This window comes from Chiloscyllium plagiosum, chromosome 39 (genome assembly GCF_004010195.1).
Source record: "Chiloscyllium plagiosum isolate BGI_BamShark_2017 chromosome 39, ASM401019v2, whole genome shotgun sequence".
Taxonomy (NCBI): domain Eukaryota; kingdom Metazoa; phylum Chordata; class Chondrichthyes; order Orectolobiformes; family Hemiscylliidae; genus Chiloscyllium; species Chiloscyllium plagiosum.
Window position 1 is genome coordinate 16,408,128 of NC_057748.1, and position 26,248 is coordinate 16,434,375.

At 39.7% G+C, this 26,248-nt stretch overlaps 1 protein-coding gene across 3 annotated transcripts in view; it reads right to left on the reverse strand.

Moving 5' to 3' along the window:
• Positions 1–421: 421 nt before the first annotated feature.
• The window catches only part of LOC122542277 (WW domain-binding protein 2-like), a 40,370-nt gene continuing 14,543 nt past the window's right edge, over positions 422–26,248 (reverse strand). For 2 of the 3 annotated variants that reach the window (XM_043679851.1, XM_043679850.1), the window contains exons 2-8: positions 20,707–20,815; positions 19,452–19,587; positions 10,646–10,738; positions 8,723–8,911; positions 7,692–7,790; positions 6,883–6,959; positions 422–4,803 (exon numbers count right to left, since the gene is read on the reverse strand). In XM_043679851.1, the coding sequence (XP_043535786.1) occupies positions 4,756–4,803; positions 6,883–6,959; positions 7,692–7,790; positions 8,723–8,911; positions 10,646–10,738; positions 19,452–19,587; positions 20,707–20,815 (751 nt within the window). In that variant the 3' untranslated portion in view covers positions 422–4,755. Of the gene's footprint in view, positions 4,804–6,882; positions 6,960–7,691; positions 7,791–8,722; positions 8,912–10,645; positions 10,739–19,451; positions 19,588–20,706; positions 20,816–22,300; positions 22,354–26,248 lie in introns of those variants that run through there. The other variant, XM_043679853.1, reaches the window with a different exon arrangement.

Here is a 26,248-nt window from a genome sequence, read left to right on the forward strand (position 1 = left end):
CTACAAGTGAAAAGATACAGCTGACTCTTCATTAGCTTGTCCCTTACATTTTGTTATTACAAGAGGTCAGTTCTTCAGTTAATATGCTGCATATCTTTGGAATTACCTGCCTGAACCATCTTGCATCACAAAACCTCCTCACTTTCTAAAAAACTTCCTTTAGTCACTTACTATTTCAATCTCTTTCTTCCCAGGGTTATCACTTGTCTGCATAATATTTCTGAAGATTTTAGTCAGTCAGTGAGGAATACCATCAAATCAACATCGGTGTTGGTTAAATTTTAATAGGGCACCAGTCTCAGATCAAAACCAGAAAAACAGTAATTACAGAACAGATTGTGTTGCATTTCCATTTAACAGGGATGAGCCACTTATTTAAACAACTCAGCCAGTCATTTCCCACAAAAAGAAATTGCACAAATTCATTACACAAGTGCCTTTATTTAGGTGCATTTATTAACAAGTTGTAAAGCTTTACTGAAGCATACATACAGACTTGTACACAATTAACACATTCATTTTAGAAATCTAGTAGTTATAATTCTTCAGTTAAAAAAGTATAGGGTTAAACAAAAAAATGCAGTTTATTATGCTACCAGAAACTAATTTAATTGGCCCATTTTTAATCCAGTTCAAATAAGCAAGTTTGTTTTACAACTGCGCTCGATTTGTTTCAATCACAACTTGCACTTAATGCAAGGGGGTGTATATAAACATCTGTCTTTCCATTCTAAATAATTAGAGCCAATTAATTTTGTTCTCATCAGCCCCAAAATTAATTCCTGTAAACACAGTTTTGTTAAAGACTCAAATCAGCAGGATGAAAAATAGATCAGCTTTTCCACCAAAGCAGCTGTCTACAGAAATTCAGTACTTCAAAACAAAAGGTACAGAGAAGGGAGAGTACAGAATATTGTACAAATTTATTTCTCATTTGCAAACATTATTGAATTTTCTAATTCTTTTTCCTATAGCTAAGGATTATTAACTATTTTACATTATATTTTACACCTCCATTTTAACATTCTCAAATAATGTTTCTTCTACAGTTGATAAAATATCATGAGTGATGCAAGTTTGCTCATCCTAACCCTAGCTGTGCAAACCTCCACCCACCCTCCCCACTGGAACAAAATGTAGAAAACCAAGTGTACTGTGGGATAAATAGATTATTGGCAGCAATCAACTTCTAGAAGAGCTACTGGAATTTCCCCCCACTCCAATCTTTCAAGGGCAGTTTATTTTGTTTACATACTGAGAATTTTAAATAGTCCCCCAGAAAGCCCCATTTCGTGCTGAAGTGGCAACAAACAGTCGAAACAAGTCTTCATTGAAGAGATACATTTCTTTTCTGTTGGCAAGGTTGGGGAGGGGGGGAAAGCAGGGAAGAAGGAGGGGGTGGGTCTGTCCTTAAATTTACAGGATTAGTGTTCCTCTTCCATTGAGGCTTCAGCTTGGAGGACAGACCTCAGTATTGTGTTAGCAATCAGAACAATAAGCTCAAAAGCCAGTGTATATAAGACACAAAGCAAAGCATTTTCAACATGCATTATCCAAATTTCCTGTTATACTGTTACTTGCAATGCATACAAGAGAAATCAGTGAAATACAAAATTTAAAGCATTTCTCTCTTTAATGGGATGAACGTCACTGAAGTCTACAAACTTGTGAACACATCAAACTCCTCAAATTCACACACTTAAGACAATGTGTAACCTTTCATTCTTAATTGCCTTAATTAATTGCTATGGCTGAAAATAAAGCAGAGTCCTTCTACAAGTCCTGCTTAAAGAACTGCACATGCACATGCCTGAATTCGCTAAATAGTCCAATTAGCTGAATTTACACATCATTAATGCCTCTCACTATTACAATGGGAATTTTGGAAAAATAAGATTTATTCTATCCATGGAAATGCTTTACACATCCACATTAGTTAAGAGGATGCAGTCATGGAAGGTTGGTATGTGTTCTGGTGTGAAGGGTAAGAAGAGCTATCATCTTCATACAGGAGACATCTGATCATTTTAATAAAACAAAAAAAAACATTAAGACACCAAAGCAAAACGTCACTACTAAAAAAGGATCCCTCATTAAATGTTTAAATACAGGGAGACCAAAAGAAAACCAACCAATATAAAACCAATGCTCTCAGCACCTGACTTTTGACAATCAGTGCATCAGATACTCACTCTCAACATTATAGGTGTTTATCCAACAAACTTTTAAACACATCGAATTGCTTTTTCACAAATGACATTAGTATCATACAGTGCATGCTATACACAACAGTCGAGTAGCCCATGGAATGAATGCAATATAGAGTCAGACTTCGCTCCACTGACTCAGTGCTTTGTCAGTGAAATAGATTTGATTAATTTTAATGATCTGAAAGTATTTACATTTATGATTTCCCTCCAGTATCCGATTTTTCAAAACAGATGCAATGAAGAAACATTTAGCAAGTTATCAGCATTTGCAGCTCAGTAAAAGCCTTGTGCAAGGGCCATTTGTTTTACAGCTACAACCTGTTACATAATTTATTGTAGTGAAAGATAAAAGTTGCAATAAAATTAATTGCCTTTAATCACATTGTGGCACAGTGACAATCATCCCAAGAGCATATTTTAATTCAATAAATCCTCCATTAATTTCACCGGCTTCCTTTCTTATAGTGCATGAACGACTGGCAGTCTATAGAAATCCAAAAAAAAAAGGCATTTGGCTACAAAGTAGGATTCTGTGAAGTGGAATTAAACATAGCTGGAAAATGAGTGAAGAATCAAAGATGGCTAGCTAAATGGAATAGCAGTTGATTTGTTGCCATTTCTGGCCTGTAACTGGCCAATGTCAACAAACTAGATTTCTCCTATCATTTGGAGGCCTCATTATTAAGTAAGTTAAACAAAATCTTTTTTTGCTCAAACTGATAAACCAAGGAGTGATGCTCAGGCAGCCCTACAATCTGAAGGAGTTAAGCATTCGAGTGATTATCAGCTTGTACTCTTAAACAGTCTTAACTTCCACAGTCCAGTCAACTGTTGCGAAAGAGAATCGTAAAAGGTTGAAGCAGAAGAAAAGCTTAGGTTACCGAGTAGAGCAGATAAGACAGAATGAAACAAAAAAGGTAGCAACTGCATCACTCCTGGATCAGACTCAGCACGGGAGTTAATTTATTCACCACATCATGGTTGCCCTGGTTCAGTGGAACTGGAATATCAATAAGTGTACACATATTTCTTTTAGAACAAGTTATATTGTTGTACAGTTGACACATTTGATGCCAATAAGTAGGAGAAACTACAAGTTAGGGTTTAGATTGCTCCTAAAAATGGGCAAATGCTCTTTCTAGCTCTTTGCAAGTCACAGTATGTTCTGAACAATCCAAACAATCACAGCATCCTCAAAAAAAACACACAAATAAAAAGAAGCCACTACATGCCAAAGAGCTTTTAAAAAGATGAATACAAGGTCCAGTCAATGAAAGAGCATGTTCCCAGCAACCAAAGGAGAAGCTTAATACTTGGGAGTATAAATGAAACACCCGTCTTCAAATTATAAATCACAGGAACTGTGGCAAAACATCAGCAACAACATTTTTAGATTGTGATTTCATATCTTGTGGTTGAAGGCAGCATTTAGAACTGCTTTTAAAACACTGAGTAGAGGATTAATGATTAAAAAATTCAAAGTGGGTTGTGCTGGAGGTCATCCAAAAAGAGTCAAACAGCATAGTGTATTGGTTTAAGTATATTTACAGTGCATCATTCTTTAGCTAAATAACCAAATCACAATACTATAACTCTAATACGTAGGTTTCAAATGCTTATGATCAAATATCTTTGATCTTGCAACAACATTTGTATTGCACAGCTTCAGGCCAAAGTCGTATCAAGTTAATACAAAACCCATTGTAGTGGATCAAACCCAGATCAGATTACTGTGTCTAGAAACATGTGTATCTGAATTTTTCCCCATCCCCTTTAAATAATATTTTTAAAAAAGGTGACCTCAAGTAGCTCATTCAAATGATAAAGGGGATGAACTTTGTCTAACCACCAAACCTACAAAGCATTCCTCAGCAACATTCCTAAAAAGGTTAGTCTAAGTTATTTTCTTATAGAAGAGATATTTTGTATAGAGATTAAAAACAGATTCTAATCATTCCAACCTTTCCATACCAAAAAATTCTAAAGACTAGAAATGCTGCTGCCTGATTACATGTCAAACAGCATCATAACAAAATGACTATTTTTACAGCGGTATTTAAAATAGCAAAATGATTTTGCAGGAATCGGTTCATTCACTTGCATCACAAAGTAATTCCTTTAATTAAACTTAGTATATTTTCAATACTATACTGTCATTACAAGTTGCATTTTTACACTGTTTAAAGAATGAAATTCATCAACACTTGCTAACTGCTGGCTTTAGATAGCCACAGAACACCAGCAATATCCCAAAACTGCAAACTGGTCACATTAGGTGAATATTTTTGCTTTTAAAAGGCAACAGGAATTCTAAGTTTTCCCAGTGAAAAGGATCCTGTAGGACTTCATGCAAAATCATTCCCAATGCCTGTCTAAGAACAAAGATATCAAAAGGGAACGCGCAGTCCAAGGTGCAATCTGCTGCTGGATGGTGGAATGAGGCGAGGAAACAGCTTGTTTAGAATAGAAATGCAGCTTCTAACAACAGAGTTTAAGAAAGTGTACATTTCACAAACAATTGGAAGAATCAGCACTTTGAACAGATTCAATTGTTCTTCTTCCCCTCTGCTGGAGTGTATGGTGGGGGCTGATCCTACAACAGAAAACACTTGTTTTATATTGGAATTTGAATATATAAGCAAAACACAGGCAATGTTCTTGGATTGATAAAGTAGCAATATCTGGTAAAAAGATTTTAAAGTGACAATAGTTAGTGTCAAGCCAGTAATTCCCAATGTTCGATACTTTTTTTTGGGGGGGGGGGGGGGGGGGTTGTGCAGATTGGTGGGTGGTGGTGGAACTGCAGAGACAAGTGAAGAAAAACATGTCCTAATTTAAAAAAAAAGGCAAGGGTCCTATTCCAGGAATAAATATCATTCCAACACTGAGCTTGTGAGTTAAACGAAAAAAAGGGAAGATGTGTGCATGGGCTCCTTATGGCTCCAGGTACATACAAACATAATTGTCTGAGGTCTACTAGGAATCAAGTTGTCCATGTCCATGTCAAAAGTCACACTTATGATTGCACTCACATTTGGTAAGATTGTGGCATTTGGCTCAGGAACTGAAACAGCCTGTGCTTTGCTCCTAACTTGTATATTTAGATTATGTATATGAACAGACAGTACAGTATCTGCACTTTCAAATGTTTACATTAAAGTACACATTGGCTCCTGAGAGGGCAAGATTGGGAAATTAACAATTGTAACCAAGGAAATGGCAGACACTTTGAACCAACACTTTTTAAATTGGTCTTCATTCTAGAAGACAAAAAGCATCCCAAGAACAATAGAAAATCAGGAGGAAGAATGTGGAAACAAAAAAAAAGTTGCTATATAAACTCAGGGTCAAAAGTCCACAGGGTCTGAAAGCTAGCATTCCAAGATCTTAAAAAGGAAGTGACTGCAGAGATTGTGGATTTACTGGTTGTAATCATGCAAAATGCTCCTCATTCTCAAAGTTTTACAAAACAAGAATATTTTTGATAGGGGGAAGCGAGTAAATTAGAGAAAAAAGTGATTTGGTTGAAAATCTAGGGATCTGATTAGTAGATGACAAAAACTGGAGTTGGGAATAGTGAGGAAGGTTGTCAAAGGATACAGGAGGGAAAAGTGAGGACTGCAGATGCTAGAGATCAACAGTGTGGTGCTGGAAATGCACAGGTCAGGCAGCATCTGAGGAGCAGGAAAATCAAAGTTTACACATAAGCTATATCAAAGGATACAGCAGGACAAAAATCAGTTGGAAAATTATGCTGTAAAATAGCAGATAGAATTTAAACTGGACAAGTATGAGGTGATGCAATTTGGGAGGTCAAATGCAGAGGCAAGGGTACAATGAATGACAGGGGATTTAGCAGCATTGATTTACAAAGCGACCTTGAGGTGCAAGTCCATATTTCTGAAAGTGGGAGCACAAGCAGATAGGTGGTAAAGGAGAAGTCTGGCACACTTGCATTCATTGGTCAGGACACAGTATAAAAGTTAGCAAGTCATGGTGCAGCTGTATAAAACTTTAGTTGGGCCACATTTGGCTTAGTGTGGGCAACTCTGGTTGCCACATGATAGGAAGGTTGTGGAGTTTTGGAGGGGGTGCAAAGAGGTTTACCAAGGTGTTCCCTGGATTGGAGTGTATTAACTATAAGGGGAGGTTGGACAAACCTTAATTGCTTTCACTAGTGTGGGAGACAGCAGGACAACCTGAAAATAGTCTATAAAATTATGTCAGGCATGGACTGGGTGGATAATCGAAGGTGCATTTTTCCCAGGTGGTAAAATAAATTCTCGAGAGAAGAAAGGGAAAGTTTAAAAAAGGAGGAGATGTGCATTGGAAGTAGGTGCCTGGAAACTTTTGAAGTGCTAGAAGCAGATGGGATAGTAATGTTTAAGAGGCTTTAGATGGACACAAACGTGCAGAGAATAGAGGGACATGGATCATGTGCAGGCAGAGGGGATTAGTTTATATTAGCACCGTAGTTGGCACAGACATTTAGGGACAAAAGGGCCTGTTCCTGTGCGGTGTTCTATGTTCTTCATGAATGCAACAAGGGCAGATAAACAGGGAGCTAGAAGATGTAGAGTATTTGGATTTCCCAAAGTTGTTAAATGGAGACTCAAAAGAACCAAGTCATAGAAATGAGTCAACCTTTAAAATAGCGGCAGTGAACTCTCACCATTGGCATGTAGACACTGTGAGGATTGGACGGATTGTAGTAAGCACTAGAAGCTGCTTCTGCTGCTTTAGCTCCACCTGAAAATGCCACAAAGTTTAAACCAACATTTTGCTTCAAACATTCCCATACCAGCCATTCAATCCTATTCTTCCCCTCTACCTAAAGAAACATTCCTAAATTCTCTCTTCCCAAAATATCATTCCTGACCTTTTTCCCTCAAATACTACAATCTGAATCTGCAGCATTTAAGTGATTAGTTCATGGCTTATGGCAGGCAGCAGATACAATAATTTCCATAAAATGGAAGATTGATAGCAATGAAACTGATGGAATCAGAACACTCCAGACACCAAGTTGTTTACATTCACCTCAACGGTCACACACCCAGGCTTTCGACATATATCACCTTGCAATTCAACAGCAAGATTACACAGAATTCACTATTGATTTCTTCAACACCACCTTCAGAACACTGATTTTTTTATCACCTTAAAAGAACCCAATTAGCTTAAATCAGGTTGCGTACATTTAGCTTTCCTGTCAATTAACCTATATGTTATTCACTTCAATTACTCAGTGGTAAAAAGTCCCACATTCTCACCACAGAGAGGCGGCTTCGGAGTGTTCTGCTACTTTTCTTGGGTGACTTTCTTATATTTTTGTATCTTACTTTTTGGATTGTGCCAAAGAAAATATAGGCCCTGAAAATATAGAAACTCCCTGAGCTTCAGTAGTAGTTAATAATGCACATTACGTAAATAAACTACAGACCTTGTTCTGAAAAGATCTGATATATGCAACGTACATACCAGGCAATCCAGGGTCAACCACACTGACTGGAGGTGGTCCAGGATAGGGAGGTGGTGGTGGCATATACATGTCCATTGCAGGAGCAGATGGATAGGCACCTGAAAATGTACAACAGATATACAGATGACAAATCCATTTTTATTTCACTTGACTGGTTTCTATGGCAGCAACTGTTATTAATACAAAGTGGGTAAAAAGTTTATTTGAATAGATTATGCTGGCATCAGCTGGAATGCCTGGGGAGACCATGCAATAAAACTGACACCATGCAGCGGAGGTCACTGCTTGCATTTTTGCTTTATCCATTTTCCTCAAATTGATTCAGCAATTCCTAAACCGAACCTCATTATCAATGTATTACAAGAATAGAGCTAGAAACATTTCGGTAAAAGAATGTTAAGACAGTTAGTGAAAATCCATTGCCAATGCAATCCCATTACTTAGATATAAATTTTAGAAATAAACAATTTTCTGGAGGCCAGAACTTTAAGACAGTGTGGTTTGGAATGTTAGGTGGTTGCAGAACTGGCTTTGGAGGGAGACAGTATAAACAGATAATGTAGATTCACCAGATGGAAGTTAGATCTTTTCTTTCAGAATATAACATTTTGGGTTAATGTAGGGGTAACTTGAGACATGACAAGGAAGTTGTCATATTCCTGGGAGAAATGTCATTTTAAACCTATAGTTTCCCAAAGTTCTCCATTCATGGCTTTCCTTAGCCCACAACACAATGATAATTAGAGATGGGCAAGAGTAACATCCACTTCCCATGAAAGACCAAATAAAAGGACTAGTTCTGTTGTTGACTAACTGACAGATTAACTCCCATATTCAACTCCTCCAATATGGAGGTAATATGCAACATCAGAATGGGAATTGGCCCCCTGGTATTTTACATATCACGACTCCTATGCTCCTCTGTCAATTATTTGTCACTGCTCCTGCTTCTAGAACTGAATAGGAAGCTCATTATATCTTAGTGTTTACCACCACAGTTTATTACAAGTTAGGAACTTCCTTTCTTTACCTGGTGGAGGACCATACTGGTATCCCATTGGTGCAGGTGGAGGCCCATAGCCCCCATTCATGGGAGGTGGCTGATAGGGGTATGGACCATTTGCTGGGTATGGGCCATTTGCAGGGGCAAATCCAAAAGCCATATCAGCCATTGGTGCATATCCATAAGCAGCATTCCGTACTGGAGTACCTCTGGAAGCTAACGGGAAAGAATAAGGCAGAATTAGATTTTGCAATGACAACCCGCATGTTAGACGTAATGTAAAGTAACTACTGGGATCTGAACAGCAAGGGTATGACTTGTAAAAACAGGTTATCAGTGTATTACAATACTGATATGTATACACAATGGAAAATCTCTTATGCAGAGAGCATTTTCAAAACTGATCAGTTGAACGAAGAATACTGCTTGCAGTTCCTTTATACTGAATGATTGGACTGAGGACTCACTTCGTAACATTTCACCACTGCTATCAGTAGTACATCTGTACCAATATATTATGGGAACATTAGACCCAAAGGCTAAGTTGCGTGTGAGATTTGTATTAAATTCATTACACCAGCACAGTTTAAAATACTCTACTGACAACCTACATGCACAAGGGCAAAATCTGTAATTGCACTACCATGCATCTCGGTTCAGGTCAATGTAGCGTGAAAATTGCACAGATTCAGTTAAGGCGACAACTGCACTGCATATCGAGCTTGAGGTTAAATAAGCAGAGTTCTTAAGCACAATTGAGAACATTAGACTTGGGAGCAAGAGGCAGCTATACCACCCTCAAACCAATTCCACCATTCATTACAATCATTTTAGATCTTCCTACCTCAACTTTTCTACCTGAAACACATATCTGAAGACTCCCTTAGGATGCAAGTACCTAGCCACCTCAGTCCTGAATACACTACAACTAAACATCCACAGTCCTCTGCAGTAGAGAATTCCAGACATTAACAAAGCTTTCAGCAAACAAACAAAAAAAAAGGTTTTGTTTTACTTCAGTCCCAAAATGCTGACCATTTAATCCTCAGTCAGGGGAAATAGTCTCTCAAATATCCTGTCAAATTCTAATAAATTCTAGGCATTTCAAGATGATCATTTCTCATTATTTCTAACTCCAGAGAACACAGGCCCATTTTACTTAATCGTGCCCAAGCCTCTTAAAGGAATCAATCTTGTGGACTTGCATTATATCAGCTTCAAGGGAAGTATATCCTTCCTTGGACCTGGAGAAACAAAAGATAAATAGTTTTCTTTTTAATCTCTTGGGAATCAAGGGGTTTTGGGACAGGGCAGGAGTAGAGTTGGAGTAGAAGATCAACCATGATCATATTAAAAAGAGCAAAGCCAGATCGACAGGGTTACACTTGGGTGCACTTATAATACTTCCATGCAAAGGAGAATGCCACCATTTTCATTGTTGGAGCAGGACTAGGGGATTTTATTGCGCATCTGGATCTGTGGTAGATAGCATGTCATATATCCATATACCATGCAAATACCAATACTGAAACCTGATGCTAACCTCCCTTTCTACAGGTCTCAATTCTACCAGGACAGATAACAAGTAAATGCCCACAGACAATTTTTATTATAACCATTTTATGAACCAGTACAAACAAGTTGACAAGTAAAACAGCTTTTACTTGGAATCCAAGGTCAGTAGTTAAGACTTAAAAAAAGTACTTAAAATTCTATATATTAAAAAAGTGTCTAAAGTTTCCTGGTTAATAAAATCAATATCTTTGGTGATAAAAGGGTGACCTGCCTGCACCCAATTTGCAGAACTGTTTCCATTCAAGGACTTAGGATCATATATTTGGAAATTAGTGGCTAGAAGAGACTTCCATCCAAGTGAAGACCACCACATGATTCCAAATTACACCTTTGTTTTAAAATGAACAGGATTCAGTGCAGCCATCTCTAACCTACCTTGTTGAGCAACTTTGAACATCAGTTGTCCAAATTCGATGGCTCCACCGCTGTTAAAAACCAATTTGAATGAGGCCTGTCCTTCCCATCCACCTGGAAACCAAACAAATTATGACAAGGACGAATAATTAACTTGATCTATAGGTCAGAATAAAACTTAAAAACAAGAATTAGGTTTGTGTTGCATTTAAACATAGAAAACATGAGCACAAGGGGGTCATTCAGCCTGTCTGTCATGATATTGAATGGTGCAGCAGACTTGATCATCTAACTTAGTACCTTGTTTCTGCTTTCTCCCCAAAACCTATTATCTCTTTAGCCCCAGACCTATGTCTAACTCCTTGTCATCATTCAAGGTTTTAGCCTTTAGCCACTGTCAGAGAATCAGCAACAGGTGACCAGGATATCAGTGTCTTGTTGCACCTCCCCTTTCTGAACCTATCGCTGTTCAGATAATATTGTGCCTTCCTGTTTTTGCTGTCAAATTGGATAACCTCACATTTATTCATTATACTTTATCTGCCACGCATTTGCCCACTCACTCAACTTGTCCAAATTACACAGATCCATCTCCATCCTCCTCACAGCTCACTGTCCAACCCAGTACATTTAGTTCCCTCATTGGAATCATTTATACATTGTGAATAGCTGGCTTCCGAGCACCAATTTCTGCAGTTTACCACTAGTCACTGCCTGCCACTTGGGGAAAATAAAATCCTGGCTATTCTTACTCATGGTTTCCTGTCTACCAGTCTGATCTGTGTCAGTACACTACCCCATTCCTGTATTTTGATTTTATACACTAATCTCCTACGCAGGACCTTATCACAAGTCCAAGTAAACCACATCCACTGACTCTTTATCAACTGGACAGATTACATCCTTGAAAGAAGTCCAATAGATTTGTCAAGCATGATTTCCCGGTTGTCAACTCATGCTGACTGTCCAATTTAAAAGTGCCCTGCTCTTAAATCCTTTATTAAGTCTGCTGCATAAGATAAAGATGCGTGGCGTCACAGATAATGTATTAGCATGGATGGAGGATCGGTTAACATGAAGCAAAGACTGGGGATAAATGAGTGTTTTTGCATTAGCCTCAAATCCAAAATTTACAGAATCTTGAAAGATGATCACCAATGCTTCCATTATTTCTAGGGCCTCTTCCTTAAGTATTCTAGAAAATAGATCATTAGGACTAGGGCATTTATTGGACTTTAATCCCAGTTTTCCCAACACCAATTCCTTATTATTTCCTTCAGTTTCATCCTCTCATTAGACCGGTGTTCCCCAACATTTGAGACTTTTAGGTCTTCCTTTGTGAAGACAAGAACTAAGCTATGTTAGCAAGTTTTGAGAAGATATGTAGCTCAGGTCAAGGTTCTGGATGTAGGTTTGCTCGCTGAGCTGGAAGATTAGTTTTCAGACATTTCGTCACCATACTAGGTAACATCAGTGAGTTTCTGGTGAAGCATTGGTGTTAGTGACCCACTTTCTATTTATGTGCTTAGGTTTCCTTGGGTTGGTGATGGCATTTCCTGTTTTTTTCCCCCCTCAAGAGGGCAGTAAAAGTATCCTTACATACGGATGAGGAAGGACACCACTTCGACTGGGTCAACACATCATCCTAGGTCAAGTCAAACAGATACGCACGAGAATTCCTAGAAGCACGGTATTCCAACTGGAACTCTAACAAACATGTTAACTTGGACCCCATTTACCACCCTTTAAGAAAAAGAGCAAGTGACACCAACCCAAAGAAACCTAAAACACAAATAGAAAGCAGGTCACTAACACCAGTGCTTCACCAGAGGCTCACTGATGATCTTACCTATTATGGTGACAAAACGTCTGAAAATGAACCTTTCAGCTCAGCAAGCAAACTTGCATCCACAACTAAATTATGTATTAATTGGTATAAATTAAATCAAGATGGAGGACAGGAAAGGAAAAACAATTATGCCTGTAAGAGCTGCTCTTTTGAGGTATTTTAGGTGTTGGAGGTGATTTCCTCAAATTCCAGGAGCAGCAATTACTGTTTTATATGCTGCTACATTGTTTTGGAACTTGAGGTAAAGATATCAAAACAATGGCACTTTAAAAGGAGGAAAACAGACAAAAGATAGTGACCACATGGTCAGAGAAAGAAACCTACACAGTTGTCTGACATAGCAGTGAATCTGCACGTTACTTTACTGTTTGAGTTAGAGTTCAAGTATCTCTGGACATCGGAACGTGTCTAGGAAAAAGTTAACAAACAGCAAAATTCACAGTTGACCTTGGAGGAACCTGTGTGGGTGAGCCCATAGCACAGGAACAGAGAAGTGCATAGTTTAAGTGTAATCTTGCTGTAAATCTGCAATAGCAAGCTCTTTCTTGATTATGTGTTTTATTGAGATCTGTCTCAATTAGATTTTAAAAATTGAAACCATAAAGGACTAAGTTAGCCTGGTGCAGAGTTTTTTTTTAACAAGAGCAATAAGACAGTGCTAATTTCTGGGTCTGTACATTGTGAAGGAGCAAAGAATGCCTTTAGTAGAGAGTAACGTGTTCTTCCTATCAAATGTGGGAGTTTAGGGAGAGTTTCCATGGTAATGATGACTATGGCTGCAGGACATTCAATTGATTATGACAACTATCAGATCGCATGGATCGGTTGCAGTGGCAGTTAAAGGAATTTACAGGAGCTAGGGGCTGTGATGGATAGCAACTTTAGGGAAGGGACAAAAGCCACAGATACACTCAGGTAGATGGGTTAACTCCAGGAAAGATGGAGAGGGAGGCAGGTAGTGCATGAGTCTGCTGTGACTGTTCCCAGCTCAATCAAGTATGCGGTTTTGGAAAATGTAGATGATGATGCACTCTCCGGGGAATGCAGCATAATCAGCCAAGTTTCTGGTACCAAGACTGGCTCTAACGTAATGAGAGCTATGTTAGGTTCTAAGCGATCGATTGTGACAGGGGACTCTCTAGTCAAGGCACAGACAGACATTTCTGCAGCCATAGCAAAAAATCAGAATGGTCTATTGCCTGTCTGGTGCCAGGATCAAGAAAATCTCAGAGGATGCAGAATGCTCTGCAAAGGGAAGCACAAGGAGATCCTTGTACACATTGGAACTAATGACATAGGAAGGAAAAAGGATGAGATTCTGAAGGGAGAATATATAAAGTCAGGCAGCAATTTCAAAAAGGAGGTCCTCAATGGTAGTAATATCTGGATTACTCCCAATGCTACGAGCTAGTGAGGGTAAGATTAGGAGAATAGAGCAGATGAATGTGTGGCTGAGGAGTTGGTAGAGGGGAGAAGGGTTCACATTTTTGGATCACTGGAATCTCTTCTGGGGTAGAAGTGACCTGTTCAAGGAGGATGGATTGCACCTCAATTGGAAGGGGATTAAGATACTGACAGGGAGATTTGAGAAAACTGCTTGGGAGGATTTAAACTATAAGGACAGGGCCAGGAGAGGGGTGGGGTTACTCAAAGAAATAGTGAGGGTAGAGATCAGAGAGATGGGAAAAGGAGTGGGTCAAACATACAGTCAGGATAGGCAGGAACAAAGCAGAGAACAAAAGGTAGGACTGATAAATTAAGCTAAATTTGTTTCAAAGCAAGAGGCCTAACAGGGAAGGCGGATGAACTCAGAGCATGGTTAGGAACACAGGACTGAGATATCATAGCAATAACATAGACATGGCTCAGGAATGGTCAGGACTGGCAGCTTAATGTTCTAGGATACTAATGCTATAAAAAGCAAAGATAGAAAGGGGTACAAGAGAGGAGGGGGAGTGATGTTTTTAATAAGGGATAGCATTACAGCTGTACTTAGGGAGGATATTTCCAGAAATACATCTACGGAAGTTATTTGGGTGGAACAGAGAAATAAGAAAGGGATAACCACCTTATTGGGATTGTATTATAGATTTCCCTCCAATAGTCAGCAGGAAATTGAGAAACAAATTTGAAAGGAGACACCAGTTATCTGTAAGAATAATAGGGTTATTATGGTGGGAATTTTAACTTTCCAAACACAGACTGGGACTACCTTAGTGTTAAGGGCTTAGTTGGAGAGGAAGTTGTTAAATGTGTACAAGAACATTTTCTGATTCAGTATATGGATATACCTAGTACAGAAGGTGCAAAACCTGACCGATTGTTAGGAAATAAAGCAGGACACGTGATTGAAGTGTCAGTGGGGGAGCACTTTTGGACCAGTGACCATAATTGTATTAGCTTTAAAATTAGCGATGGAAAAGGATAGACCGGCTCTAAAAGTTGAAGTTCTAAATTGGAATTAGGCAAGAATTTTCAAAAGTTGATTGGGGGCAGATGCTCACAGGTAAAGGGATGGCTGGAAAATAGGAAGCCTTCAAAAATAAGATAGTGAGAGTCCAGTGACAGTATATTCCTGTTAGCACGAAAGGCAAGGCTGGTAGGTATAGGGAATACTGGATGACTAGAGAAATTGAGGTTTTAGTTAAGAAAAAGGAAGCATATGTCAGACAAACAGCAGAGGTAAAATTAATCCTTTGAAGAGTATAAGTAGGAGTATACTTGAGGGAAAATCAGGAGGACAAAAAAAAAAAGACATGAGATAGCTTTGGCAAACAGGGTTAAGGAAAATCCAATGGGATTTTCCAAATACATTAAGGACAGAAAGGGTAACAGGGAGAGAATAGGGCCATTCGAAGATCAGCAAGGCAGCCTATGTGCAGGAGATGGGGGAAGACACTAAACGAGTATTTTGCATCAGTGTTTACAGTGGAGAAGGACATGGAGAATACAGAATGTGGGGAAATAGATAGCGACATCTTGAAAAACTTCCATATTAGAGGCAGTGGTGCTGGATGTCTTAAAATGCATAAAGGTGGATAAATCCCCAGGACCTGATCAGATGTACCCTAGAACTCGGCGGGAAGCTAGGGAAGTGATTGCTGGGCGCCTTGCGAGATATTTGTATCATTGATAGTCACAGGGGAGGTGCCGGAAGACTCGAGGTTTGCTAACACGGTGCCGCTATTTAAGAAAGGTGGTAAGGAAAAGCAAGGGAACTATAACCCAGTGAGCCTGACATCGGTGTGGGCAAATTGTTGGAGAGAATCTTGAGATACAGGATTTGCATGTATTTGAAAAGGCAAGGACTGATTAGGGATGGTCAACATGGCTTTGAGCGTGCAAAATCATATCTCATGAACTTGATTGAGTTTTTAGAAGTAATAACAGAGGACTGATGAGGGCAGAACAGTGGGTGTGATCTATATGGACTTCAGTAAGGTGTTTGACAAGGTTCCTCATTATAGACTGGTTAGCAAGGTTAGATCTCATGGAATACAGGGAGAACTAGCCATTTGGATACAGAACTGGCTCAAAAAAGGTAGAAGACAGAGGGTGGTGGAGCAGGGTGGCCTTTCAGACTGGAAGCCTGTAACCAGTGGTGTGCCACAAGAATCAGGGCAGGGTCCAATGCTTTTCATCATTTACATAAGTGATTTGGATGTGAACGAGAGGTAGAGAGTTAGTAAGTTTGCAGATGACACCAAAATTGGAGGTGTCGTGGACAACAAAGAAGGTTACCTCAGAGTACAACGGGATCTTGACCAGATGGGCCAACAGGCAGAAGAGTGGCAGATGGAGTTTAATTTAGATAAATGGGAGGTGCTAAATTTTGGAAAGGCAAATCAGAGCAGGATGTATACACTTAATGGTAAGGTCCTGGGGAGTGCTGCTGAACAAAGAGACCTTGGAATCCAGGTTCATAGTTCCTTGAAACTGGAGTCGCAGGTAGATAGGATAATGAAGGTGGCATTTAGTATGTTGTTTTCCTTTATCTCTCAGCCCCCAGCTCACAAACCTCATTCCTAATAAAAGGCTTATGCCCGAAACGTCAATTCTCCTGCTCCTCGAATGCTGCCGGACCTGATGTACTTTTCCAGCACCACACTCTCGCGCCCCCCCCCCCCCCCATGCATTCCTTAATTGGTCAGTGTATCGAGTATTGGAGTTGGAATGTCATGTTGCGGCTGTACAAGACGTAGGAATATTGCATGCAATTCTGGTCTCTCTCCTATCAGAAGGATGTTGTGAAACTTGAAAGGGTGCAGAAAAGATTTACAAGGATGTTGCCAGGGTTGGAGGACTTGAGCTATAGGGAGAGGCTGAATAAGCTGGGAGCGTTTTCTCTGAAGCATCAGATGCTGAGGAGTGGCCTTAGAGGTCTTTAAAATCTTTAGGTTAGGCATGGACAAGTTGGACCAAAGGGTCTGTTTCCATGCTGTACATCTCTGTAATCTGTTTCCCATTATTACTCCCCCATTTCTGACCCTAAAGGAACCTAAATTTGTCTTCACTAATCTTTTCTCTTCACATAACTACCGACGTTTTTGCAATCAGTTTGATATTCCCTGCAAGCTTACTCTTGTATTCTATTTTCCCGCTCTTAAAGTCAATCTTTGTTTTCCTTTGCCAAAATCTAAACTGTTCACAATCTTCAGATTGGTTGCATTTTTTGGCCAATTTTATGTCCCTTTCTTGGAACTAATAAGACCCCTATTTCCCTTGTTAGCCACAGTTAGGCCACCTTTCCAGTTTTATTTTTGCGCCAGATATCAATGTCACCTGAATCACTTTGAAACGTCAAAATGAAAATGGGACCACAATGCCTAACGACACCCCACTGAAAATCAGCTAACTCAGTACACAAACCAGAGTTTGACAACCTGAACTCAAACTCTGCTAACCTTATTTTTACTTGCACTTTAAAGACCCATAGCAGCGTATATAATAGTCCAAAAATAAATAGTCAGCACAATTTTTCTCACATCAGGGGAGGTGATGGCCTCGTGGTATTATTGCTAGACTTTTAATCCAGGGACCCAGATAAATGTTCTGGGGACCCAGGTTCAAATCCCACGGCAGATGGTGGAATTCAAATTCAGTAAACATCCGGGAGTCCAGTGATGACCATTAAACCATTGTAAATTGTTGTAAAAGTTCATCTGGTTCACCAATGCCCTTTTAGGGAAGGAAACCGCCATCTTTACCTGATCCGGCCTACATGCGACTCCAGACCCACAGCAATGTCCTCTGGGCAATTAGGGATGGGGATGCCTACCTCCCATGAGTGAATAAAAACAATTGCCAATAATCCCACACTATTCCCAGCAGTACACAAAATATGAAACAAATAAAATTGCATTAAGTTCCATTCGTCTATTATCACTGTGCTCATTGACCTACACTGGTTCCAGTGTAGTATTAGTCCAGCAACTCAACTTTAAAAACGGTCATTTCCAAATACCTGTTTTGCACCTGAACTGCCTAACTTCTTCCTAAAATTAAAGAGATCTCCACACCCCTCCAAATGTGGCCTCTTGTTTATTCTCAATTTTCTCAAACTTCATTGCTCTAATTTGCAAAATTAACTTGATAAATCTGTTTTCTTTCTCTTCTCCTTTAAGACTCATTTTATATTTAATATTTCAGGGAATGTGGCCAGCATTTGTTGTCCATTTCTATTTCCACCTTTACCTCAATATTTGGCTCAGCCATCTCAAAGGGCAGTTATGATACAACCACATTGCTATGGGTCTCACGTCACATGTAGGCTGGACTGGATAAGAGTGACAGCTTTCCTTCCTTAAATAAGGAGTGACAAAAGAAGCAGATGAGGTTTGAGAACAATTGATCATTGCTCATCTTCATCGAGACTTGCTTTCAGTTTTAAATTTCATCAATAAATGTAAATTCCACCAGCTGCCATTATCCCCAATGCATTAGCCTGGCCCTCTGGATTCCAAAATCAGTGATATTACCAGTATGCCACCATCTCCCCCAACATTAAAATGCACCACCTTGGTCATTGGTCTTAATTTTTTTTATGTTACTCAATATCACTCTTTGTGAAGCACCTTAGAATGTGCTGTATAAACACAAGTTGCTATTTTAATATCATAATGCCTTAATACCATATCCATGGAATCACTGGAAGAGTTTCTAATGCAAAAGAGTCATTTTTCTAAACCCTGGATGAATCACAACTTTTTAAAAACACCAGAAAAATCTACTGTCCTTCCACCATTCTCAGCTGACAGATTGCTTGGAACCTTGGCTTTTTGGTTTGTTCTTACATTGGAGTTTTAAACTCTACATGCTCACAATATGACCAATAACTTACACCTCTGCAACATCACCTATTTTCTTCCAAATGCATGATCACTCCAACTAGGTTCCCAGTTAGTCTCATATGCTTCTCCAAAGAAAAAAGAAACCCCCAAGTTATTCAATTGTCTTCTCTTGCTCATACCAAGCATGGCATTAGTACACTCACCTTAACCCTTGATAAGGTGCATATTACAGGAGGACATAGAATTTACAGCACAGAAAGAGATAATTTGACTCAACTAGTGATAACACTCTAAGCCTTCTTCCCAGCCCTGAGACTATGGCAGCTTCACCTTTTTATTTTTACTTCATCCAACCCTTTCTGCATATCTTTTCTCAATCGTATTTATTGATGTCATTTTCCTCAATTTGATAACAAGTTTGCCATTTGAAAGGCACTGGATAAATCCAATAAAGAATCACGAAAAGAATTTCTTTCTGGACTTTTTTTTGGTGGAACACATTTCCTTTTAGTTTTGTTTGCAAGATGGATGCAAAGGGGAGTTTATCATTCCAGTCAATGTGGCAAAGAAGGGCAAGTGACAGAAAATCAGTTAAGACTTAGGATGCCTTTGACATCAATGCCCTGCCATTCCTTTCTCTCAATCCTTCCCCAATGTGAACTTTTACTTCTTGGATTATCTTACATACCTCCAGGTTCGGCCCGAATAGTTCCCTTGATATAATTCGCAGAGAAAACAGGTTGCTCAATAGAACAGTCTTTCACAAGGTAGAAAGGCATCATGAATGATTGCATGAAGTTAGTCCCTTTTGACAGAAAGATCATCTGAAATAAAAACACCACACATCCAGAATCAATGTTGTGTTCCATCACCTTGTCCCCATTACACAGTGAAAGCATGGAGACTCAAAAAAAAAACAACAAAAAACAACAAAAAAAACCCAGATCCAATTTTCTCTTCCCATTTCCTGGAGGCCCAGGTGCTAAGGATGTTGATTGCTGTCCAGTACTAGAGTACCCATCCTTCAAGTGTAGGCCTCAGTAACTACCCACACTTAGGCAGTTTTTCATCTTAGCATAAAGTACTGGCGAATTACTCAATCATATGGATGCAGACCATCTCAGGCTAGCTGGATACTGTCCCCTTCCCCATATTACACTTATCTAGGCCTTTCTTTAAAAAAAAAAAGGAACTCATTTGTGGGATGTGAGCATTGCGAGCTGGTCATCAGTTATTGCCAACCCTGGTGGAGCTGCCTTCTTGAACTGCTGCTGTGGGTGGGTCCAGGATTTTGACCCCACGACAGTGAAGGAATGATGATATATTTCCAGACAGGATGGTGAGTGGCTTGGAGGGGAACTTGAAGATGGTGTCATTCCCATGTATCTATCCTTTCCCTTCCAGATGGAAGTGGTCATGGATTTGGAAGGTGCTGGCTGAGGAGGTTTGGTGAATTTCTGCAGTACATCTTGTAGATAGCACACACTGCTGTTACTGAACATCGGTAGTGGAGGGAATGGATGCAGTGCCAACCGAGCAGACTGCTTTGTCCTGGATAGTGTCAAGTTCCTTAAGTGTTGTTAGAGTTGCACTCATCCAGGTAAGTAGAGAATATTCAATCATACTCCTGACTTGTGCCTTGGTGACAGCGGACAGGCTTTGGGGAGTCAGGAGGCAATTTATTCACTGCAGTATTCCTAGTCACTTGCCTCTTGTGTAGCCACTCATTTATCTCAGAGAAAACGAAATGGTGTATGAACCTGGTCTGATTTTTTTTTCCCCAAGTTGCACTTCAAGCACATTATTCCTGAAATGAGTGATGGTGGCTACAGCTGCCAACTGCACTGGTGACATTTGTTTAGAGCACAACAGAAATAAATTTGTTGCTGTGAAGAAAAACAGTAATTCAGTATGAAGACAACTATTAGTGAAAAAGAACTTACCCTGTATGGGGTCAAGTACAACGTTCCCTTCTTGGTGCCCTTAAAGAAATCAGACTTAACGGTCATGTCACTGAATGAGAGCTCCACATCTTTGCACTCTTTTAAAATGCTGCAGAACAGAAAAGAGCAAATTATATTTATTTATTATATTGGACTATGGATGCAACATATATGTTAAACTAAAGATATTTTCCATCCCACCCCCACAAACTTAACTGACCTATTTTCAACCTGATATTGCCTCTTTCAATAGTGCTTTTAGTAACATCTACTGGGAAATGCAAGATGGATTTTCCTGACTGGATAGCACCTTGTCCTGGAGAAACCCTGCCTCAACTCGAACCAGTTAGGTTTTCTCCTCAAATAACTGAATGGGCATGATGATTAGAGACAGCTATGAAACACGGTTTGATCATTCTGTGCCAAGTGGCTCAGTGGTTAGCACTGCTGCCTCACAGCATCAGGGTCCCAGGTTTAATTTCAGCCTCAGGCGACTGTCTGTGTGGAGTTTGCACGTTCTCCCTGGGTCTGCGTGGGTTTGCTCCAGGTGCTCCGGTTTCCTCCCACAGTCCAAAAATGTGCTGGTCAGGTGAATTGGCCATGCACTGATGCCCCTCACCTGTGCAGGAAAGCCAAGTAAGCAGGTCTGTAATGCATAAATAAAATATCCTGTGTGGATTGACGGTACCATCGTGTAGTCTTTGCAATATTATCCAGTCCATAGTGTCATGTGCATCAGTCAGAGGGAAATGGGTCTGTGTGGGTTACTCTTCGGAGGGGCAGTGTGGATTTGTTGGACCGAAGGGCCTGTTTCCACACTGTATTGAATCTTAAAAATAAACACCAGCAAAAGCGCCATGGTTGGCATCAGAACCCTAGTCAACAAAAACAAATTGCTTAAACTCAATGCTAGATATAACAGAGGGGCTGCTGGTACTCAGTGATAACTTGACAAAAAGCCTCCGAGAATGAAAGGGATTGGCTAAAATATACCCCTTTTGATTCCAATGATTATCTTGAAAACATGGCTCAATTGTAACCCTACTTAGACCCACAGATATTATATTATACATTGAGACAAGTGGTCCCAGTTCCCAATAGTTGATTCAGAAAATTATCTCCCTGACCTGCAATAAATCTGAAGAGCAACATCAGATTCCACAAAAGAAGGTCAAATTGCTTGAAGGTCAATTATTTGACCAAGAAATGTCAAATATCATACAATAAGCTCATTGTTTAGGAGAAAAGTGGCCACAATTGTTTACTGCTGGATCTACCCCTCAATTGGATAAATGTCTCCAAGAATTTTTTTTCCATGAAATATTTTAAATTGACTATTGCATTCAAGGTTCTATTAATAAATGTCACATGAATTAAACATTCATAAATTGATCACACTCTACCACTGCAAATACTACTGTCAGTTTTCACCATCCTATACAGCTTTTGTTCCTATCTTCACTAATGCTCCACTGATGAAAATTAAACCAATATAAGGAATGCAAAAGATTGGCAACTGTGGTGGCATTGTGTAGGGGCAGTGGGAGAGGAGAAAGAGACTGGCAAAGAGAGAGAGCACTGAATTTAGCATCACCTTTTCTGCTGATTCTGGTGAATCCAGTTGCAAGTCATAAGTAGGGGCTAGTTTCATCCTTCATAATCAATGAAAATTGAAACTACTACCGCACATTAATACCATGCTGCAATTGTAGCTAAAATCCATAAGCAACGGCAATTTGTTTACCAGAGTGATCAATTTAAAAATAATACCAAATGATATCAATCTAAAAATAACAGCAGTAGGAGACCTATTTTTTCCTCACTGCTGCCACAGTAACATCAATTGGCAGCAGTTAGATACTTGGAAAGGAGTGGATTTTTTGGACTACATTGCACAGAAGATGGAAATAATTTAATTCAAAAGAAGCAACGTTGCTGCCATCTGGGGTCCAGCAGGAAAAGACTGCTCCAAGAAACCTTGAGAGAGAGAGAAAAAAAATCAACACATTGTGTAGGCAATCAGCTTGCCTGAATGTAATGGACATGCACTTCAATTGCCACAGCATCTATTACTTTCCCATTTTATTTTTGGGAAGCACTACTGCTCCACATACATAGGAATGACTGGATAATATTGCAAAGACTACACGATGGTACCGTCAGTCCACACAGGATATTCTATTTATGCATACTGACCTGCTTACTTGGCTTTCCTGCACAGGTGAGGGGTATCAGTCAAGTTTTGTTACTAACAAGGACCTACAGTAAGCCACCTGGCCCTTCCAGCCTGCTCTACCATTCAATAACATCGTGCCCGATCTGATTTTAACTTCAGTTCTACATTCCTGCATATCTTTAGTAATCTTTCAATTCCTTGGCAATCAAAAATCTACCTATCTTGACCTTAATAATATTTGAAGGTTCTGTATAGGTTGCCTTTCATCCCCTCGGGATTTTAGTTTCAATTAAATCACTTCTAACTCTAAACTTCAGAGCGTACAGGCCAAGTCATAAAGATAATTGCTCATTCCAGTTTGGTAAATCTTGTTAAACCTAATAAACTGCTTCCAATGCATTAACATCTTTCTCTAAACACTGAAACCAGTACTCCAGATGCAGACTTACCATTGTGCTGTGTAATCGAAGCATAACCTCCCTACTCTTGCAATCCCCCTTACAATAAAAGTCATTTTATTAACTTTCCTGATTACTTGCTATATACCTGCACACCAACCTTCAGTGATTCATAAACTAAGACATCCACATCTCTCTGCACCTCAAAACACTACAAATTCTCAATGACCAAATTTTACACATTCCCACATTATACTCTATTTGCCAGATCTTTGGCCACTCACCAAAGAGATTTGGGTAGGTTTCACCTCTTCACAATTCACTTTCCTACCTACCTTCACGTCAACAGCAAATTTACTTATCATACCTTTACAATCCAAATCATTTATAATCAATTGTAAAGAGTTGAAGCCCCAGCATGAACCCTTGTTACAGACCAGTTCTGACCCAAAGAGATAGTGAGAAAAGAGAAGTCTGAGGCTGGTATTGTAGATAAGGGTAGCAAGTGAAATAATCAAGGCAGGCAGAGAACAAGGTAGGAATAATAAATTAAACTGCATTTATTTCAAGGTAAGAAGTCTGATAGGTGAGGCAGATGAACTCAGGGCATGGAGGAGAACATGGTACTGGGATATCACAGTATAGAAACATGGCTCAGGGAGTGACAGGACTAGCAGCTTAATGTTCTAGGGTATAGTTGCAATAGGAAGGATAGAAAGAGGGGGACAAGAGAAGAGGGCGAGTGGCATTTTGGTTAAGGATAACATTTGGTGAAGGATAACATCCTCTTAGGGAGGATATTCATAGAAGAATGTCCAGTGAAATTGTATGGATGAAACTGAGAAATAAGAACAGGATGTTTACTTTATTGAGATTGTACTATAGGCACCCCCCCCACAAGAGATGATCAAGAAATTGAGAATCAAGTAAGTAAGGAGATCACGTATCTAAGAATAATATGGTTGTAATGGTTAGGGCATTTTAATTTTCCAAATAAAGACTGGAACTGCCATAGAGTTCAGGGCTAGGGTGTAGAGGAATTTGTTGTGTCCAAGAACATTTTGTTATTCAATATAATACATGTATCCACGATAGGAGTAAATCTAAACCCTCTCTTGGGAAGTAAGGCAGGGCAAGTGACTGAGGTGTCAGGGAAAGCACCTTGGGGATAATTTTATTAGTTTTAAAATAGTTTTGGAAAAAGGATAGAACAGATCAAAAAGTTAAAAGTTCAAACACTAAGCAAGTCCGAGTTAGACAGTACTAGATAAGATTTAGATTAGATTACTTTACAGTGTGGAAACAGGCTCTTCGGCCCAACAAGTCCGCACCGACCCGCCGAAGCGCAAACCACCCATACCCCTACATTTACCCCTTACCTAACACTACGGACAATTTAACATGGCCAATTCACCTGACCTGCACATCTTTGGACTGTGGGAGGAAACCGGAGCACCCGGAGGAAACCCACGCAGGGCAGCAGTGCTAACCACTGTGCCACCATGCCGCCCATTGTCAGAAGTTGTTCAGAGACAGTATGTTCTTGTTAGTGCGAAGGGCAAGGCTAGTAGGTATAGAGAATATTGGATGACTAGAAATATTGAGGCTCTAGTCAAGGGGAAAAAAAAAAGGAGGCATATGTCAGGTATAGACAGCTGAGATGGAGCGAATCCCTATTGGAGTATTAGGTCAGTAGGAGTATATTCAAGAGGGAAATCAGCAAGGCAAAAAACGGGACATAAAATAGCTTAGGCAAATAGGGTTAAGAAGAATCCAAATATCTTTGACAAATACATTAAAAGGATAAGAGTAACTAGGGAGCAAATCGGGCCCCTTACAGATCAAGAGTAACTAGGGAGAGAATCGGGCCCCTATGTTGTGAACCACAGAAGATGGAGATACTAAATGAATATTTCATATCAATATTTACTGTGGAGAAGGACATGGAAGATAGGGAACATGGGAAAATAAATAAGATGGCTTTTTTTTTTAAAAAATTGATCATGGCTGCTGAAGGTCTTAAAATGCATGGAGGTAGATTAATCCCTGGGACCTGATCTGGTGTATCCCAGAACCTTGGGGGAAGCGAGGTGAGAGATTGCTGGGCCCCTTGCAGAGGTATTTAAAATGAACATCGACAGCCACGACAGGCGAGGGTCCAGAAGACTAGAGGATAGCTAAGGTTGTGCCATTATTTAACAAAAGGTGGTAAGGAAAAGTCAGGGAACTATAGACTGCTGAGCCTGACATCATTGGCAGTTGAGTTGGAAGGGATTCTGAGGGTCAGGAAATACATACGTTTGGAAAGCAAAAGACTGATTAGGATAGTTGACATGACTGTGTGTGGAAAACCAGATCTCATTAAGTTGACTGAGCTTATTGAAGGCAGAGCAGGAAAGAGTGTCTATATGGACTTCAGCAAGGTATTTGACAAGGTTCCTCGTGTTAGACTGGTTAGCATGGGTAGAGCACACGGAATCCAGAGGAACTAGTCTAATTGGATGCAAAATTGGTTTGAAGGTAAGAGACAGAGGGTGGTGGTAAAGGGCTGTTTTTCAGAGGAGACGCCTGTTACCAGTGGTGTGCTGCATGTATCAGTGCTGGCTCCACTGCTTTTTGTCATTTATATAAATGATTTGGATGGGAGGACAGGAGGTCTGGTCACTAAGTTTTCATATTACACCAAAATAAGTGGCGTAAAGTACAACAGAACCTTGACCATCTGTATGTGGCTACTAAGGATAGCTGGTCGTGTCTTTTCGTGGCTAGTTGGTATTCATGGATGCGGATCGTTAGCTGTCTTCCTGTTTGTCCTATGTAGTATTTTGTACAGTCCTTGCATGGGATTTTGTACACTATATTAGTTTTGCTCATGCTGGATATCAGGTCCTTCGTCCTGGTGAGTTGTTGTCAGAGAGTGGCTGTTGGTTTGTGTGCTGTTATGAGTCCTAGTGGTCGCAGTAGTCTG